This window comes from Amblyomma mixtum, chromosome 6 (assembly GCF_055824585.1).
Source record: "Amblyomma mixtum isolate Tamu chromosome 6, ASM5582458v1, whole genome shotgun sequence".
NCBI lineage: Eukaryota > Metazoa > Arthropoda > Arachnida > Ixodida > Ixodidae > Amblyomma > Amblyomma mixtum.
In genome coordinates this window covers 100,362,941-100,379,578 of record NC_143017.1, presented here as the reverse complement: position 1 = coordinate 100,379,578, position 16,638 = coordinate 100,362,941, and the positions used below count along the sequence as shown (strand labels likewise).

Genomic DNA, 16,638 nt, shown 5'->3' with positions numbered 1-16,638 from the left:
AGAAGCCTGCTGCTCGAGAAATCTCCTCCAGAATGTCACTTTGTTAGCATTTTGCTACAGTTACAGTCCTGCTCGGCTGTGCTTTTTAAAGTTTGTCCTATTTGTGCTATGCTTTTCTTGGCTTACGACAGATGCAGACTCCCAAAGGACTGATGCAGAAGGTTTGCTAACAAATGGATACAAAAATGGTCTCATACCAACTGCACGCTATATTTACTTTTATTTTTGCCCTTCAGGGTGTCACAGTGTTCACTGCTATGTATGAAATAAAGAATAACTTTGAAATGCAATTAAGCCATTAAATTCTGTTGCACTGATCATACGACAAAAACGAGCTACATAGATATGTCCAGGAAATGCCCGCATATTTTCACATACAACTTTCAGACATAACAGTTTCGACAAAACCACACCTTATTTGTAGGTGCAGATGTCACAGATGCACATTTAAAGTGCAGCCACCCCAAGCACGCGTCACAACCAATGGCATCATCACAGACCTTTTGCCGACATGCACTACATGTCCATAAACCAAGATTGCGCTTCTGAGTTAATGTCGCAGTGAGCGCAGCCCAGCCATCATTGGTGAAATAGTTACGGATTTCATCAATCTCGATTCGGTCATCCATAACTGCTGAAGGAACTTTCTCAGGGACAACTTCAATGTCTGCTTCACCAATCTTGTGTCCACTGAGAGCTTTTTCTGCTACATCTACTTCAACAAACCACTGCAGCATCATCGTCGCACGTTGAAGGGGTGCCTTCATTATAAATGGTGTCGGTCTCAGGCACCTTCTCTTCTTTGGAAGGCCAACAACTGTCTGACCTCTCCCCTTTGGTCGGCCACGATGTTTTATTCTTGTGGGCAGAATAACATCTTCGAGTGCACCTGAAGAAAAATGAGCACGTGTAAAACTGTGTAGAACTAACAAAAAGATGAGGGTACATGCAAATGGCTTACCCTCAAGTGAAGGAGCTGCACGTGCGCTGCTTTCAGGTGGTGGCTGCTGCTGTCCACCTGAAAGAAAATGGGCACATGTACAACTGCATGCAACCCTTAGAGAGGGGATGAGCACGTGTAAAACTGTGTAGAACTAACAAAAAGATGAGGGTACATGCAAATGGCTTACCCTCAAGTGAAGGAGCTGCACGTGCGCTGCTTTCAGGTGGTGGCTGCTGCTGTCCACCTGAAAGAAAATGGGCACATGTACAACTGCATGCAACCCTTAGAGAGGGGATGAGCACGTGTAAAACTGTGTAGAACTAACAAAAAGATAACGGTGCATGCAAATGGCTTACCCTCAAGTGAAGGAGCTGCACGTGCGCTGCTTTGAGGCAGTGGCTGCTGCTGTCCACCTGAAAGAAAATGGGCACATGTACAACTGCATGCAACCCTTAGAGAGGGGATGAGCACGTGTAAAACTGTGTAGAACTAACAAAAAGATGAGGGTGCATGCAAATGGCTTACCCTCAAGTGAAGGAGCTGCAAGTGCGCTGCTTTCAGGCAGTGGCTGCTGCTGTCCACCTGAAAGAAAATGGGCACATGTACAACTGCATGCAACCCTTAGAGAGGGGATGAGCACGTGTAAAACTGTGTAGAACTAACAAAAAGATGAGGGTGCATGCAAATGGCTTACCCTCAAGTGAAGGAGCTGCAAGTGCGCTGCTTTGAGGCAGTGGCTGCTGCTGTCCACCTGAAAGAAAATGGGCACATGTACAACTGCATGCAACCCTTAGAGAGGGGATGAGCACGTGTAAAACTGTGCAGAACTAACAAAAAGATGAGGGTGCATGCAAATGGCTTACCCTCAAGTGAAGGAGCTGCAAGTGCGCTGCTTTCAGGTGGTGGCTGCTGCTGTCCACCTGAAAGAAAATGGGCACATGTACAACTGCATGCAACCCTTAGAGAGGGGATGAGCACGTGTAAAACTGTGTAGAACAAACAAAACGATGAGGGTACATGCAAATGGCTTACCCTCAAGTGAAGGAGCTGCACGTGCGCAGCTTTCAGGTGGTGGCTGCTGCTGTCCACCTGAAAGAAAAGGAGCTGAAAGTGAAGGAGCTGCAGCAGGGGTGTCGTGCTCGGTTAATTTAGAGGGAACTGAACTTAATGCCTCTTCTTGTTCTGGGCATTCAATAATGACAACTGCTGACCCATTTTCTACAGCTGTGATGAACTGCTTTACAGCTGCCATCAAAGCTTCAAACCTAGACATTGGCTGCTCAGCAATCCGTGATGCCAATTGCTGCAATGCTTCACTGCATTTCCTGTATTTCTGAATCTCTGACAATATTTTTGGCCTTCGACTGCTTTGCACGCCATAGACAGTTGAAGTCCCAGGTGCATCTTCAGACGGTGCTGCAACTCTGCAAGTCTTAGCATAGTATGCCTTTGTCCAGCGTTCAGCGATACCAGACATTGAAAATGCTGACAGGCCTTCCAATCTTCGCATGTGGAACATATGTTTGCAGGGAATTCGAAGAGCACTATATGTGGGGCATGTGCAGTAGTCACTACTTGCTGACACTGAAGGGGAAACCTCGTTCATGTTCTCAGATGCTCTCAGTTGTTCACGCACCCTCTTAAAGCAATATGGTGTGACAACCTGTGCAAACTTGCTCTCGTCTTCAGACAAGTTTAGGATTGCAGGTGCTTTCAACAAAGACTCAACAGCACGCTGGTCCCTTTCAATACGAAGGCTGGTTAACAGTGCCATGAGATCACTGAAAAGCCGGGGCAAACTTTCGTATTTTGAAACAACTTGCATTACTTTCTGGTTGATAGATTCCACCCTATTGTTTGTCCTGTTGCCTAAGGTCAGTGACCCTTGCATTCCCGACACCCACTCGTGCCTGACCGGGTGCCAGTTCTTCAGGAAATACGCCATCACCAAAGGGCATTCCATATCTTCAATGCTCTGCAGCAGTTGTGAATACTGCTCATTCGTCCTTGCATAGCACATTGCCTGTAGCTTTTCGAGGATTGCATTCCGAAGAGCTGGTGTTATAGACATTTTCTGTGGCGTTATTTCTCTCCTAAAGGTACGGAGAACGTGAAAGAGGCAAATATAAAAATTTGCATTGGGGAATATTTCCCGAAGTACCTTTTTCTCAGTGAAGTCTTTGTCAGACATCACTCCAGATGTTCTGACCATGTTCTCACTACCAGAATTCACAACAAATCTGTGGAAGAGTGACCGCACCGTGTCCTCGTCTTCAGACACACACAGAAAGAACCCGGCAACCTCTGTGTGCCCATTTGAATCCTCCACACAGAGGAAGTAGAGTGGCAACCGCCTGTCATTAGTTTTGTGAATGGCATCCACAAATACTATTTCAGGGTAGTTTTGAAATGCTTTTCTCATGTATTCATCCTGGTAAAACAGCCCAATGAGCTCGTTGTTTTCCTCCCTGGCCAAAATGTCGAGGGTGCCTCCAGCTTGCCTAGCAATAGCTGCTATAGACTCCAGAGCTCCACTTGCACGAATTTCCTTGTTGGCTGCTGCTGCCTGCACATTACGCAGATCACGAAGGAGCACAATCTTTCCACTGTTCCGCAGGCTACTTTGCAGAAGCTTCTTGTTTGCTCCAAGGGAAAGGACTTTTTCTGTGTCATTGAGCAGCTGCCCGGTTAGTTTACGCTGCCGTGGCAGCTGCTCATAGCATCCCTGTAATGAAAGCAGTACAAATTGAGGCCCCTTATTTACTTCATAATTTACTTCGTAGCACACCTGCGACTTTGCAGGTGTGCTACAACACTTAAAATTGTTCCAGTTCTGTTCGTTTGTTACATGCCCTGGCAATACAAGAATGTACAATATCGCACTACTGACCTTGCTGACAACATGGTTGTGCGCTGTCTCAACTGCTTTCACTTGAAGGGCGTGACCGTCCTGGGAGGCCAGTAACTTTATTCTGGCTTTGCAGCCGATCTTCGACGTCCTGTAAAAAGGGAAATTGCGAACGAGAAAATGTCACGCGTCAACGAAGTCTACGTTTACAGCTCATTTGGCAAGAAACTCACTTTTGATTTGGTCGTGCACCTGTTGATCGGGAAGAGAACTTCCGACCACCATTAGTGCAAACATACTCAATCTCGGCAAACTTGAGAGCCGGGTCCACCTCTCTTGTCAAGCCTTTCTTTCTCGCTGCTGATATCGTTCGCGACGAATTCACCCAAAACTGGACGCAGTTATCGTCTTCGTACTGGTGGATGGCAGCCTGCAGGTCTTCTAATGACGAAAACGTAGCCCCCACGTCAAACGGGCCAATCGGCAGAACGGCGAGGTTTTCCATGCCGCAATGCACACACGAACCGAACAATACCTGGGAGTAGCGCGATGCGTGAAACACGTGCGTGATGTCTGCATCGCACGGGCGCATGGCGTACGCATCGCTAGCGGTGGCAGCGCCTCCAGGTGACGGAGGAAGCAAACAAAATTATAAAAATATATAATTACGTGTAACTGCAAGCAAACTTAAGCGTCATATTTAAAACAATTTGTTATTTCCCCCTCACTGTAGCCTAGATTTTAAAGTGACGGGCCCCCTCACTGTAGCCCAGATCTTAAAGGGACGGGCCCCCTCACTGTAGCCTAGATTTTAAAGTGACGGGCCCCCTCACTGTAGCCTAGATTTTAAAGTGACGGGCCCCCTCACTGTAGCCTAGATTTTAAAGTGACGGGCCCCCTCACTGTAGTCACTGCCTTGGTGAAAAGCGGCGCGAGACAGCAACAGATTCCCAGTGATCCAACGAAGGTTAATGTTGTACCGTGCGTCCATAGGTTGTCCCATCCGTGAAAGAAGATACGGGGCAAATACGGCGTGAACGTTGTTTTTTCGGCACCCACTAAGTTGAGTGGCATCTGTTCAGAACAGGAAAGGAGATGTGACAAGTGTGCGTAGTAAAACGCGTGGGTGTCAGGTCAAGCATCGTACGAAGTTCTTTTCGGGCCGTGTTAAAGCTGTTATAGGTTTCCGCTTTCTTGCGGTCCTGCGTATATTGGTCAGACCGGACAATGCACATGCATTAATAAAAGACTTCACGAACATTTCATTTCGTGTGATAACTCGAGAAAGTCATTTATGCACCTCACCGTGCACCTTCGTTCGTGTGGTTGCACCCCGGTTTTTTTCTGTTGCAGCCGTTCTTTTTAGGCGTAAGGACCAACTGGCTAGAGAAATAATGCAAGTGTATTACATGCATAATTCTGAACACGCATGCGTCAGTGAGACAACTGTAGTGGTTGCATAAAATTAACTATATGCCCTCAAGGGTGCCTATCTTGATTGATAGCGTGAATAAGCGTGTGTCCACGGTTATCTTCCTCTGGCCAAAGTGTATCTTGGACACGTGCGCGTATAGTTCACGCCTTGTATTCCGAGGTTTCGTTTTTGTTTATTTTTTGTAAGATTCGTGATTTATATATTCTTCCTTTCCCGTAATAAATTTCAGTTAAAATAAATTTCATAAAGTCGGTGCTTGTTTTGTCTAGTCTCCCTTTTGTCCGTGTTTCCTGCGCTGTCGTGAATCGCGATTATATGCCAACTCGCTCAACTTTCTTCAGTCATCAATGTTAACAACAATAGTATTAAAGACGGATGCAGCTTGTTCTCCACAACTGGAGTGCTTCATTTCCTGGCCATATGGGGGGCTTCCGGTCTTTTTTTTTTTTTTAGTGAGCTAGAACTAAGTGTCTCGCTAGCGAAAAGCCGCCGTGTCGGCGGAAAAGCCTCGGAGCAGAAATAAGCACAAATCAAACACTTTACGGCCGAGAATAGGCTTCAAACCGGCGTGTACAGATGCGCTTTATTGGCCACTGCATTAGACCACTGCACCATTGCCGCGACGCGAGTCGGGCGCGCTTCCTCTTGATTATCGCTGCTGGTGAGCATCCCGTGTTCTGAACTGTGCTGTCTCTCGGGCTGTGCTTTGCACGTCGCCGTCTTCATTAACTTGCATCCGTGTGCAATGGACCCAAAAACCAAACCGAAGTGAAAAACGAAGGGCTTGAGCACCGAGTTCTCATTTAGACTAAGCGCCTCGCGAGCAAAAAGCCCGCCTTGTCTGGGGTTAATTCACGGAAGAGCCACCGGCTACAATTGACAGATGACAAAATAGAGAGAGTTTATGGCTTATTGGTTTATGTTTTGGAATTTAACGTCCCAATGCGACTCAGGCTATGAGGTTCGCCGTAGTGAAGGGATCCGGAAATTTCGACCAGTTGGGATTCTTTAACGTGCACTGACATCGCACAGTACACCAGACTCTAGCATTTCGGCTTCGTCGAAATTCGACCGCCGTGGCAGGGATCGAACCCGCGTCTTTCGAGCCAGTAGCCGAGTGCCATAACCACTGAGCCACGGCGGGCAAAATAGAGAGAGTGAAATCTCCCATTTCGTCTTTTAGGAGGGAGCTGAGGTATGACGATAAGCCGGATATAACGAAAGACTCGGATATAATAAAATTAGGGGTGTGCGAATATCAAATTTTTCGAATACGAATCGAATACGAATACTTGGTTCCGAATATCGAATCGAATATCGAATAATCAAGGACAGACGCCTTTAACCACTACAAAACATTTATTTGAGCACCTAAGAACATCACAGTTCAACTATCAGTGATGAAATGAGCACGAAAGGCGTGTGCGGCTTCATAAAAAATATCAAAGTCTCGAACATTGTTCTTAGAAGAGTGGAAATATCACAGAAGGTGGCTAGTACACAGCATTATCAAGGCTAGCTTGCCATAAGCACAAAAGCACGTTGGTGGGATGAACATAAAATATTGTCGGGAAGGAAAACCGGCTGCTCCACATGGTCAGGCAGAAGTATTTTCCTTCTAGCTGAAACGACTTCCCCAGCCACAGAAAATGCCCTCTCAATTGGCACTGAACTAACACGTATTGCGAGGTATTTCGTGCACAGCTCTGACTCTACCAGCTCGCTGGTATAGCCACAAAGAAGCTCACCAGCGCAGTCAGCTACTGCATGACCCAACGTTACGCATTGCTCTGGGCGCCTCCATATTGTTATGTATCTGTCGATAGGACTTGCCGACCGAAATGAGCGCCAGTGCTGAAATGAGCGCCAGTGCTCGCAATAGAATATTCGGCTAGATACGGATATTCGCGTCGTGTCGAATATTCGAAACAGCCCGAATACTTTGATTTCGAATCGAATACGAATACTAAAAATATAATATTCGAATTGTATTCGAAAATTTCGAATATTCGCGCACCCCTTAATAAAATCTTTTGATGTGCACTTCATTACTGCTTAAGCGGACTTGAAAGGGCGTAACCTTTCGAGTTTCCTCCGCATGAATGAAACTACTAGAGGTACGAAAGTCTCCTTACGGGCACTACATGCTTCTGTAACTTAGTTCGCGTTGGTCACCGAACCGCACACCAATCGGAGCTCCGTGGGTTAATGCCCATATATGCAGGATTGGTCATTCTGTACACTACGTTTATAGATGGCGTTGAGTCCTCATACCCCTAACAGCGCACTAGCAGAGCGGTTAAACTATGCGCCGCTGCACTGGCGGGTGGCGATTCCTATCACAGCCTCCCATAGGTACTGTGCGGCCCATGCTGCTCTTCCCGAGCAACTTCTCGCGCAGCTAGCGAGACGCTCCGCCGAGCTTATACGAACTTCATCCCATTGGCTGCAGCTTGCTCGACGCTCCTCCGAACTTAGCCGAGTTACCGAATAACTTGGGTAAGCTAGCGTATTTGTCCACACTTTTTTGTAACACTTTCTGTATACACTTTCCTTGGGCACCACGCATGAGCCAAGTATTGCTATACGCATTAAAACTCGATAGCCCTAATTTTAACACGCGATTTAACCCCGGCAGCACAATCACCAAGGTTAACGACGATAACCAAAGTTAATCAAAGTCACTTTGCTAGGGCACCTACGTCGCATTTAGTTTAATGAAGTAAACGAGGGGCTAATTTTTTGTCTTTACTGATAAATTGCTCGGTTTAGAAAGGACACAGCGGATGAGGTGGCTTTCCTTGACGGCTTGCACCGAGAAGGAGGCGCGTTGCCCAGACGCGCTGCCCAAGGCCGACATGACTGAATGCAACAGCGGAACCCAGGTCTGCCGAGGTGGCCGCTGCGAGGGCTCCATCTGCGAGAAGTTCGGCTTCGAGGACTGCCAGCGCGTCAGCTCGGGGCCAGCCAGCCACGTTGACATGTGCCTGGTCGACTGCAAGCGCAAAGGTATACTTGTACCTTCCTCGCAAACAGTGGCTTGCTCGACTTGAGAGGAATGCATTGGACGGACTTTTTAGTTTTTGCAATGCTCAGGAGACTTTGGAACCCACCATATATTTGGGAACCAAGAACTATCAGTGCCTTTGAATGGAGGCTTTATCAAGGCCCCTGCCATAGGCTCCACCAGACAAGGCTATTAAGGCGAAAGACTTTAATGGCTCAATCTCCCGTCCGTACGTCCGTCCGGTGCTACATCGAGCGTCTGGGGTGACTCATCGACGAGCTCAGCTGCCAAAAGGTGGCGTCATTTTCGTCGACAGATGGAGCTCACTTGGAGCTAAAGTGACAGCGGCGTAGAGCGCTGCTCCGTCGGCAGTCGGTGTGCTACAGCTGGTGGAGGAGAATGGCTCCCAAGCGGTGCAGCGATAACAAACAGACAGTCATAGGCAGTCGAAGTAGCGCGACAAAGGCTTTCGCCTAGCGCATTTTAGGCTGCCAAAGTGCCCCCATAGTTTTTTTTTTTTTGTAGTTGTGGTGGCTCAGATGCCTGTGTGCAAGCATGCGCCGATCCGCATGATGTAAGGCTCTTGTGCGCTGTCGGCATCAAATGCAGGCGTCAAACTGCCCGTGTGCTGGATAGTTATGTGCATGCGAAAGAACAAGACAAGAAATACTAATTCAAAAGGAAAAATACAGAGGGGACCCGTTTACATCATACTGAGAGCACTCATTGGACCTCTGAACAAAGTGCATTAGCTATAATTCTTTCTGGACTCAAGTCTTGAGAATACTCGTAACCTTACCCATTTTCTTCTTCTCATTGCTACCTATTCTACTCGAAGCAGCCTATTAGCGACCACCTAGACCATGACGAAGACTTAAGTTCAACCTTCTTTCAACTTCGTATCGCTCGAACCCACATGAACCACACGTTTGCTACAGCAGGAGAGACGCGCTTGCGTTAACGGTCATCTATACGCTCCGTCCAGCAGCTCTGTTCATACGCTGTCGTGTCATGACCACTCTGTCGCGGGCGAAAGTGGTCAAGGTAAGGAGCATTAATTCGCTCGACTGCGGTGAGTGTGGTGACGCGTGTTCTTCTATCGGGAAACGCCACTTTGGGTCGCAGTGAGTCGTCTTCTCTGGACATGAAACTTCTATTCCGATTCTGCCGGCTTCCTTATGCCATTTCTCCAGCACGGCTGTGAACGAAGCGAACGAAGCCTCTTTCCTACCTTCTTCTCAACTTTCATGTGTGCGTCTTCTTGGCTGATTTATTTTATTAATCAGAAGCCATTATGTCACGCAGTTTAGTGGCTTTTTTCTACCCGGGGGTCGCTGTCGAATAAAAATAATTTTTACCTGAATTATGACGTTTTACTCTGGTAGCTTATTGGATGGTCTCGCCGCAAACGGGGCTGCAATTATTCTCTTCTGTGATGTCACTGCGGCAACGAAAACTTGAGCCACTTTCACAAAATGGCGCATAACACTGGGCCGCTAACAGCTATCAGTAGACGTAGCTATAAGGAGCGACCGATCACAGTCATGCAATTGAGTTTGTTCTCTATAGTGTCCTATACCTAACTATTCGTCGGGCTTAAGGCGCGTTCACACTTGCCCGAAAATCCGGCGAGCGAAGCGGGTTCGCTCGCCGTAAAAACAAGGACCTGTTCTCACTTGTTCACGCGCGGGCGAGGCGGATCCGCCGCGCCACTGCTGTTTCTCGCTTTTCCGCACCGCGTCGGTGCTAGCGGCATACACAGATGTAGTGAGAAAAGAGCATAAATTTACGCTGTCTACGTACCATAAGCGCATGCACGCTTACGTACGTTAAACGCAGGCGCATTCTCACTTTTAGTTCAGTGTATGCTAGCACAGACGCAAAAATAAACTCAGCCTATAGTGGCGCCATCTGGATGTCGGGGCGGGAACCATTACTGTCAACAAACCGACTCTCCTGTTACGCCTAGAAGCGGCAGAATCGTCACTCTGAATTAAAAAAAAAAAAAAAGCAAATGTATCACCTATACGTTTTCTTAGAGGCGAGGTGAGACGAAGCGAAACACCTGTGCCGAATTTCTGGCCAGTGAACGCACCGAAAAAGGCAGCGAAGCGACGGACCGGTCCGGCTTCAGGGGGCGCCGCCATGTTTGTCGCCGCGCGGCGGAAGTCGTACAGCCTGATCGCCCTCGCCGCGCCGCTTTCCGCCTCACTCGGCGTCAAAAGCAGCCGATTCCACTTCGCTCGCCGGATCTTTGGGCAAGTGTGAACGGGCCTTTAGTTCGACTCCTAGCTCTTGTGCCTCAGCGTCTGTCCCTTAGACCCGAGTAGAGCGCTGAGAAGACGTATGTGGCCGGTGCAGGGACTGACGGCCCCTGCCTGGGCCCGTGCATAACTTCCGGGCTGGAGCAACTGTGCGGCCGGAAACGCGAACGTGGAGCCGCGTGCAACCAGAACCGTGGCTACTGCGACGTGTTTCGCCGCTGCCGCACCGTGGACGAAGGGGGAGCCCTGTCGCGCCTCGAACAGCTGCTCGTGCCAAACAAAGTACGCGAGTGGATAAAGGTGAGCAAACCGAACAACGTCCGGGGCACTTTAGAAACTTATGAAAGGTACAGCCTCGCTCAAGTCTACAACTATCATTTTGAACCGCGCAGTCAGCACCTGCAAATCTCCTAAAAAGGGGAGGAAAGCTTTTGCATCCATACTACTGCATCAAGGTTTTACATTTTCGCGGTTGCCGCTTCTTTCTGAAACAGCGGGAACGGCTACCCCTGCAATACTCATTATTTTCCCCGTTCAGCTGGGAAGAAAGAGTTGGGCAGTGATCCCCGCACCGCATCTTGACTGAATTGGATCGTATGACCACAAAGAGCACAACCTCATCGACAGCACCAAGAACATAGAAGACACCGACTTTTGGCTCACTATATTCCTTCTTTCGTCTCTCTGTTATTCGTCAGTGCTTGCTGGCTATCATTGTTGACGTCACAAAGGCCACCTGCCGATGTTTAAGTGGCACAATCATCGGGAAATGGATAGTTGCGAAATGCGGCCTCTATGAAGAATTTTCCTCGGCCAATACGCAGAAGCTGGAGTTACCGATTATTGCATATCCCGTAGACGCCGAAGCCGTCTTCCGTCAAGAAATTCCGCCGGACAGCTATCGTCGTTTAAGCCCCAGACTTGACCCTTCCTACAGGGCGGAAAGTTGACAATGATAAGTTTCTTCTTAGCCTACTTAGCTTGTTTTCCAATAAACTCCGTTTGTGGGATTTTGTAGGGTCCGACGGCGCCGTTTAATACTATCACAGGTGTCTTTGCTACCGCTCTCACTACTCCGCCTTAGTGGACGAGAGTGAGAGTAAAAACTTTGCATTTTTCCCTTCTCGTGTAATGTACGCCAAGCCTGAAGGAGTGATCCATGCAGGCCTACAGGTGGGCAGTTGTGCTGGCGGTCTTCTTCTTCCTGCTCGGCATACTGCTCTTCATACGGTGCTGCGCAGTGCTCACGCCCACGAACAACCCGAGGCTGCCCAAAGCCAAGAGCTTCAAGGAGAGCGTGCGCAGTCCCATGAAGTTCCTCAAGGTATCCCCTTCGCGCCGTGTTAGATTGGCCTGCTTCTTCTGGACGCACTGCTGCCGAACGCATGAAGGCGCAGGAGGGAAGAGAATTTAACCGCGCTGAATATTTTATTTGTTGGCGTCATTATGATTTTGACCCCGCTATGACGTCAACGAAGTCTTCCAGCTTTCAAACACTTGATGTGCCTCAATGATGTCATTCACAGCAGTGCGCACAATGCTTACCCCGAGCTCTGTTTGTACAGGGTAGCTTTTCTTAGTGACCTTTTTATTACATGCTGTACACTGTGCGTCGCACACACCAGAACAAGTAGCGAATCACAACTTCCTTCTTCTTCTTGAAGAGCCATCTGCGCTGCGCTGGGTTCGGCACTTGACCCTGCCGGCGTGTTCATTACAAAACTTGCTGTTGAAACTTCACTAACGTTCTGTGATGGCGGATATACTGAGCACGCCGTTAGCAACCGTTCATGTCACACGCAGTAGAATTTGTTCCTGTGACTAATGTCTGCTGTGTAATGTATCATGAAGTTCGAGAGTGTGATGCTTTACATTTTATTGGAGCCGGCTCCCACAACACTGAGTTCAGTCTTTTCTTTTTTTTACAGGGTGACAAGTCGTCGTCATGATCCGACGGATTTCAATTTATATCATATCCTCTAATCATCCTTGCGCTCACGCTTCATCGCTAATTAATGAATGTAAAAAATATGTTAAATATTACCATAGCCTAGGTTCTCATATGGCTTATTTGCCTTTTTTAAACCTAACAACAAATCTGTTATGTGCAGCGTCATCCCTGAAAGCCGAAGGATGGCAGCTTAGTCTATTCTTATGTGGCCAACATAAGAGACTGTAACTTCACGCTACCTTTCTTTACTTTCTTCTCAAATTTCTGCAAATTATTTCGCAGAGACAGCAGTGCTTTACAGCGCAATTTTGAATTTTGTTCTTGCTAATTTGACGTGTCCCGTCTCAGGCAGACTTCTTTAGCATCATATATATTGAATATTACCAGTGTGACTGCAAAAAGTCACTAAGGTACCACGGTAGGCACAGCCTTTTACTATAAATAAAGTTTACCAACCTGAAACCTGCCACAGCGAAGAAGGTACCGCGGCTGTTGTATAAATTTCTTCCAAAAGAAGTAATAAAAGGCGGACAAAAGGAAGCTCAGACGCAATTAAGAAATGCGCATCGCTTACGGTACTCCAGAGTTGTAGGAAGGAGGCAATGCGTCCTTGGCGGATACCTGATGCTGCACAAAGGCGCGAATGCATTGAATGTCTCCTTGGATGCACTAATATCGTTGCACATCTTCACATTTTGGTGCTTTGGGCCAACAAAAAATTCGTCCACGCTACGAGTGCCGAAAATAGCCGATCAGTCAGCGGCCATCTTGGAATAAGCGTATTCGTGTTTTACACGGAAAAAAAGAATTCACGGCAGAGAGTGCGTTCGCATGTGGCATGTGTGCCGGGTACGGGCTCAACGTAAGTTAGAAAGGGCTTATGTAAAGCAATAAAAGGAAAAGTGCCCCGCCAGATGGCGCAACGGGCTTAATCCAATTATAATATAAAAGAGTGAGGGCGGGTGCCACCGCCCCTGCATGCACAGGCGCTCGTCGTGTGCACGTGTTCTCTTCGCGCCGCTCATTTTTGATGGAGCCCATGCACCTGGTGGAGGAGGTCCCTGTCCTCTTCTCCTCTGAACCCTCATCTTTTCCACTTGTCCACCTCCTCATCCTCCCCCATTACACTCAGACTGCGCTTTCTTCCTTTCCTTATTCCACTATGACCGAAGGCTCAAAGTCACGGTGGACGGTGAATTTCCGCCGAGATAGCAGTTGTATTCCTAACTCATTAAAAGGTTTTTTAGGGGTGTTTAACGTCCCAAAGTGACTCGGGCTATGAGGGACGCCGTAGTGAAGGGCTCCGGAAATTTCGACCACCTAGGGTTTTTTAGCGTGCACTGACATCGGACAGTACACGGGCCTCTAGAATTTCGCCTCCATCGAAATTCGACCGCAGTGGCTGGGATCAAACCCGCGTCTTTAGGGTGAGCAGACGAGCACCGTAACCACTGAGCCACCACGGCGGGCTTAACGCATTAAAAGGAGGACGTGCTTCTATGGCAGTGCTGGTTACATGCGTGCTTTGTTGCCATCAAAAAGCCGTTGAAAACGCGTTTCCGGTTGCAATGAAAATAGCCCACACTCTGTGCCTTTTTACCGTTGTGTCGAGTGTTAAATAAACACCTAGCACTTAAAATGCGTGCCGGTTATTAATCCTGTAAATGTGTATGAAGCAAACTAAAAACGACGCCCTTAAGAAGAAGAGCAGAAAGAACGACTCATGCATCTCTGAGTGCCCTGCAGTCATCTCGCTGGCTCGAACTGAAGTGCACGCATCTAAAGCGCGAATGCACTCAAGCTCCACGATACAGCGGCTAAAGGGTTCGCTTAAATCACTGGTAGTGCTTGCACTGCATATTGCAGGTGCTTGAACGGCAGTTGCATGCAGTCGCATTATGTACACCAAAACTAAGTTAGCCACCAGCGGTCTCTGCTGCATCATGAAAATATCAGCGGAAGACTTTCAAACCGAGAGCTTTTAAAAGACTCCCGTAGGCTTACGAGGCGTCCAGTGGGTTCGCGCTCTTCCTCCTCATCCCTGCGTGATCGTAGGATCTAGGTTGCTCTCTCCCACACATGCTCAATTCATAGCCCGCTGTGATGTTTCGTCGAGAAGTCGGAACAATCGAGAATGTGATCGCAGTGGTCATGTCATACAGCTGCCGAAAAAATGCCATTTGAATAAACGTTAAAAGTGCAAGCGGAACCCAGACACTAAGCAAATGATGTAGGAAAGCACAAATGCTCTGAGGTCCTGGCGCCCCACATAAGTAGCTCTTGTTCGGTTCAATTGCCAACTAGCCCACATTTTAAACTAAACAAAACATGTCTACTCTTCCACCCCAGAAACAAACTATTCGCGTTAACCCTTCCGATATTAGAGAGTTTTAGTATAGCCTCACCCTATCGCTTTGGGTCATAGGGGAATAGCGGGACGCTACTGCGCATGCGCAGAACGCTATCGGCCCTTGGGTCTTTGGGTGAGCGGGCGACGCTAACGCTAAATCGGCGAAATAGCGTGCGCCCCAAAGCCGCTTTACGTTGGGTCAACATGGCGGCGCCTCTCGAAGCGGGGCCTCTCGCTTCAACACCGTTCGTCGTTGCCGCTACTCTGTGGCTCACGCTCACGGGAAACTAAAGGCGAACGAGGCTTTCGCTTTGGCTGAACTTGCCTGAACCACAAAATTTAAGCGATAAAACACGCCTAATTTTTAGATTGCTTCCTTGTTTACAGAGCTGCTAGGCTTAGCGAGCACTCGACGACTGACGTCAGAAAGCGCAGGAGGTTTGAACTACTGATCTCCACTAATACGCTTGCAGTTTTGGTCTCAAAAAGGAGTCACAAAGAATTGGCATCGCAGTAACACACTTTTCTTATTTACGCAGTATATTTTATTCGTGCGGACGTAAATAAAACTGAAAATAATTTCATTTGGGAGAGTTACCATTGAGTGTTCCGCCCGAGATTGTTCTGCACGTGGCAAACAAAAAAAAAATCTGAAAAGCATTTCTTGCACAGCTAGCGCCAAAGCGAGCGCAGAACTTATGCACAAAAATAAAGCAAGGCGCGCTCACTGAGGGCCAATCGCCTATTAGCGGCGGCAACTTCCTGTGTGGATAGTTTTGGCTCGGATTGAACATGTCCGCATTATAAAAAATATTTGCATCATTTTTCACATTTCTTAAGTAGTAATTGGTAACTGCAACAGTTTGCGTGTCATTTTATTTACACAATAAAAAATCCAGCATATATATTAACTTATTTGTTCTAAGAGCTTCTCTTTCCCACCGTTATGGCGCTGCCTTCAAGCAACGCAAAGCGACCATCCGCGACCCTATTTTATAGACAGAAAACGTGAACCCGTTCCCCTGACGCTAAGCGCATGCAGATAGGGTCACCCTATTCGCCCCGACGCTATTCTAGAACTCTATTTAGTGACACTCAGAAGTTGCTAACTCGAAGAAAACGTTAGGAGTCAGAGCACATGACGCGAGATGTTCACATGAAAGATTTAGTCAGCCAGCTATCACGCATAATTATTTTCTTGCGCCGGCATTGCTCACTATTTCCACTTTAAATTAATATTCTATTTTACAATTTCCTCTATTCCTGTATTTTAAAATATTGCTCACAAGCGCGAGCAACTGCAACAGGAGAAAGTATCACAAAGTTGTTGCTGCTCAAAATATAGCAACCAGTCCGAATTTTAAACATCCTTTCCTCGCGCACACAAGACTATTGTTTAGGCAGCTGAAAATCACTAAAGACGGGTTTGTAAAATTCTAGACTTTCCCTACCAAAGCGCACAACACGCTAACTTTATTAGCTGCACTTTAAGAAAACTTAAGTACTTACAGCATCCGCAACCCTGAATGTTCGCAAATCTCTGGCTGCCGTACGAACCACGGTAAAGAGACGCTTCGCTTCAGGTTTCCTACCTTACTAAACCAACATTCATCCAATCATGGCAAAAATTTTAGTTGTTCCCATTAAATAAATCCGTCAAATGTTCCTACGCAAATGTCTGCATGTTTCCTGCGTAGCTTTTGCAGCAGTTTTATGCTCTCACACTACTATAATCATCGAGTACTGAATTCACAATTGCGCAAGGAAAATTCCACTTTCTCGCACTTACTGGACATGTGTTTCAGTTACAGCACTGTCAATGAAAGTTAATTGCCTGTGG

At 47.5% G+C, this 16,638-nt stretch overlaps 2 protein-coding genes across 2 annotated transcripts in view; one reads left to right on the top strand and one right to left on the bottom strand.

Moving 5' to 3' along the window:
• Positions 1 to 12,910, top strand: part of LOC149339856 (disintegrin and metalloproteinase domain-containing protein 10-like) — a 51,474-nt gene extending 38,564 nt beyond the window's left edge. Inside the window, exons 12-15 of the mRNA XM_089551009.1 lie at positions 8,042 to 8,235; positions 10,595 to 10,797; positions 11,663 to 11,821; positions 12,426 to 12,910. Coding sequence (XP_089407135.1) covers positions 8,042 to 8,235; positions 10,595 to 10,797; positions 11,663 to 11,821; positions 12,426 to 12,446 — 577 coding nt within the window. The 3' untranslated portion in view covers positions 12,447 to 12,910. The remainder of the gene's footprint in view (positions 1 to 8,041; positions 8,236 to 10,594; positions 10,798 to 11,662; positions 11,822 to 12,425) is intronic.
• Positions 725 to 4,296, bottom strand: LOC149339857 (uncharacterized). The gene is made up of 8 exons (XM_089550016.1): positions 4,025 to 4,296; positions 3,834 to 3,942; positions 1,976 to 2,032; positions 1,807 to 1,863; positions 1,300 to 1,356; positions 1,131 to 1,187; positions 962 to 1,018; positions 725 to 889 (listed from the first exon to the last, which is right to left on the bottom strand). Exons 1-8 carry the CDS (start codon positions 4,294 to 4,296, stop codon positions 854 to 856), a joined length of 702 nt encoding a protein of 233 aa, XP_089406142.1. The 3' UTR covers positions 725 to 853.
• Positions 12,911 to 16,638: the final 3,728 nt, after the last annotated feature.

Coding starts and splice junctions, on each gene's coding strand:
- LOC149339857 (XM_089550016.1), bottom strand. CDS start 4,296: ATGGAAAACCTCGCCGTTCTGCCGATTGGCCCGTTTGACGTGGGGGCT. Junction 2,033..3,833: donor ACAACCATGTTGTCAGCAAG/GTCAGTAGTGCG, acceptor CTTTTCTTTCAG/GTGGACAGCAGCAGCCACCA. Junction 890..961: donor TGCAGCTCCTTCACTTGAGG/GTAAGCCATTTG, acceptor ATTTTTCTTCAG/GTGCACTCGAAGATGTTATT.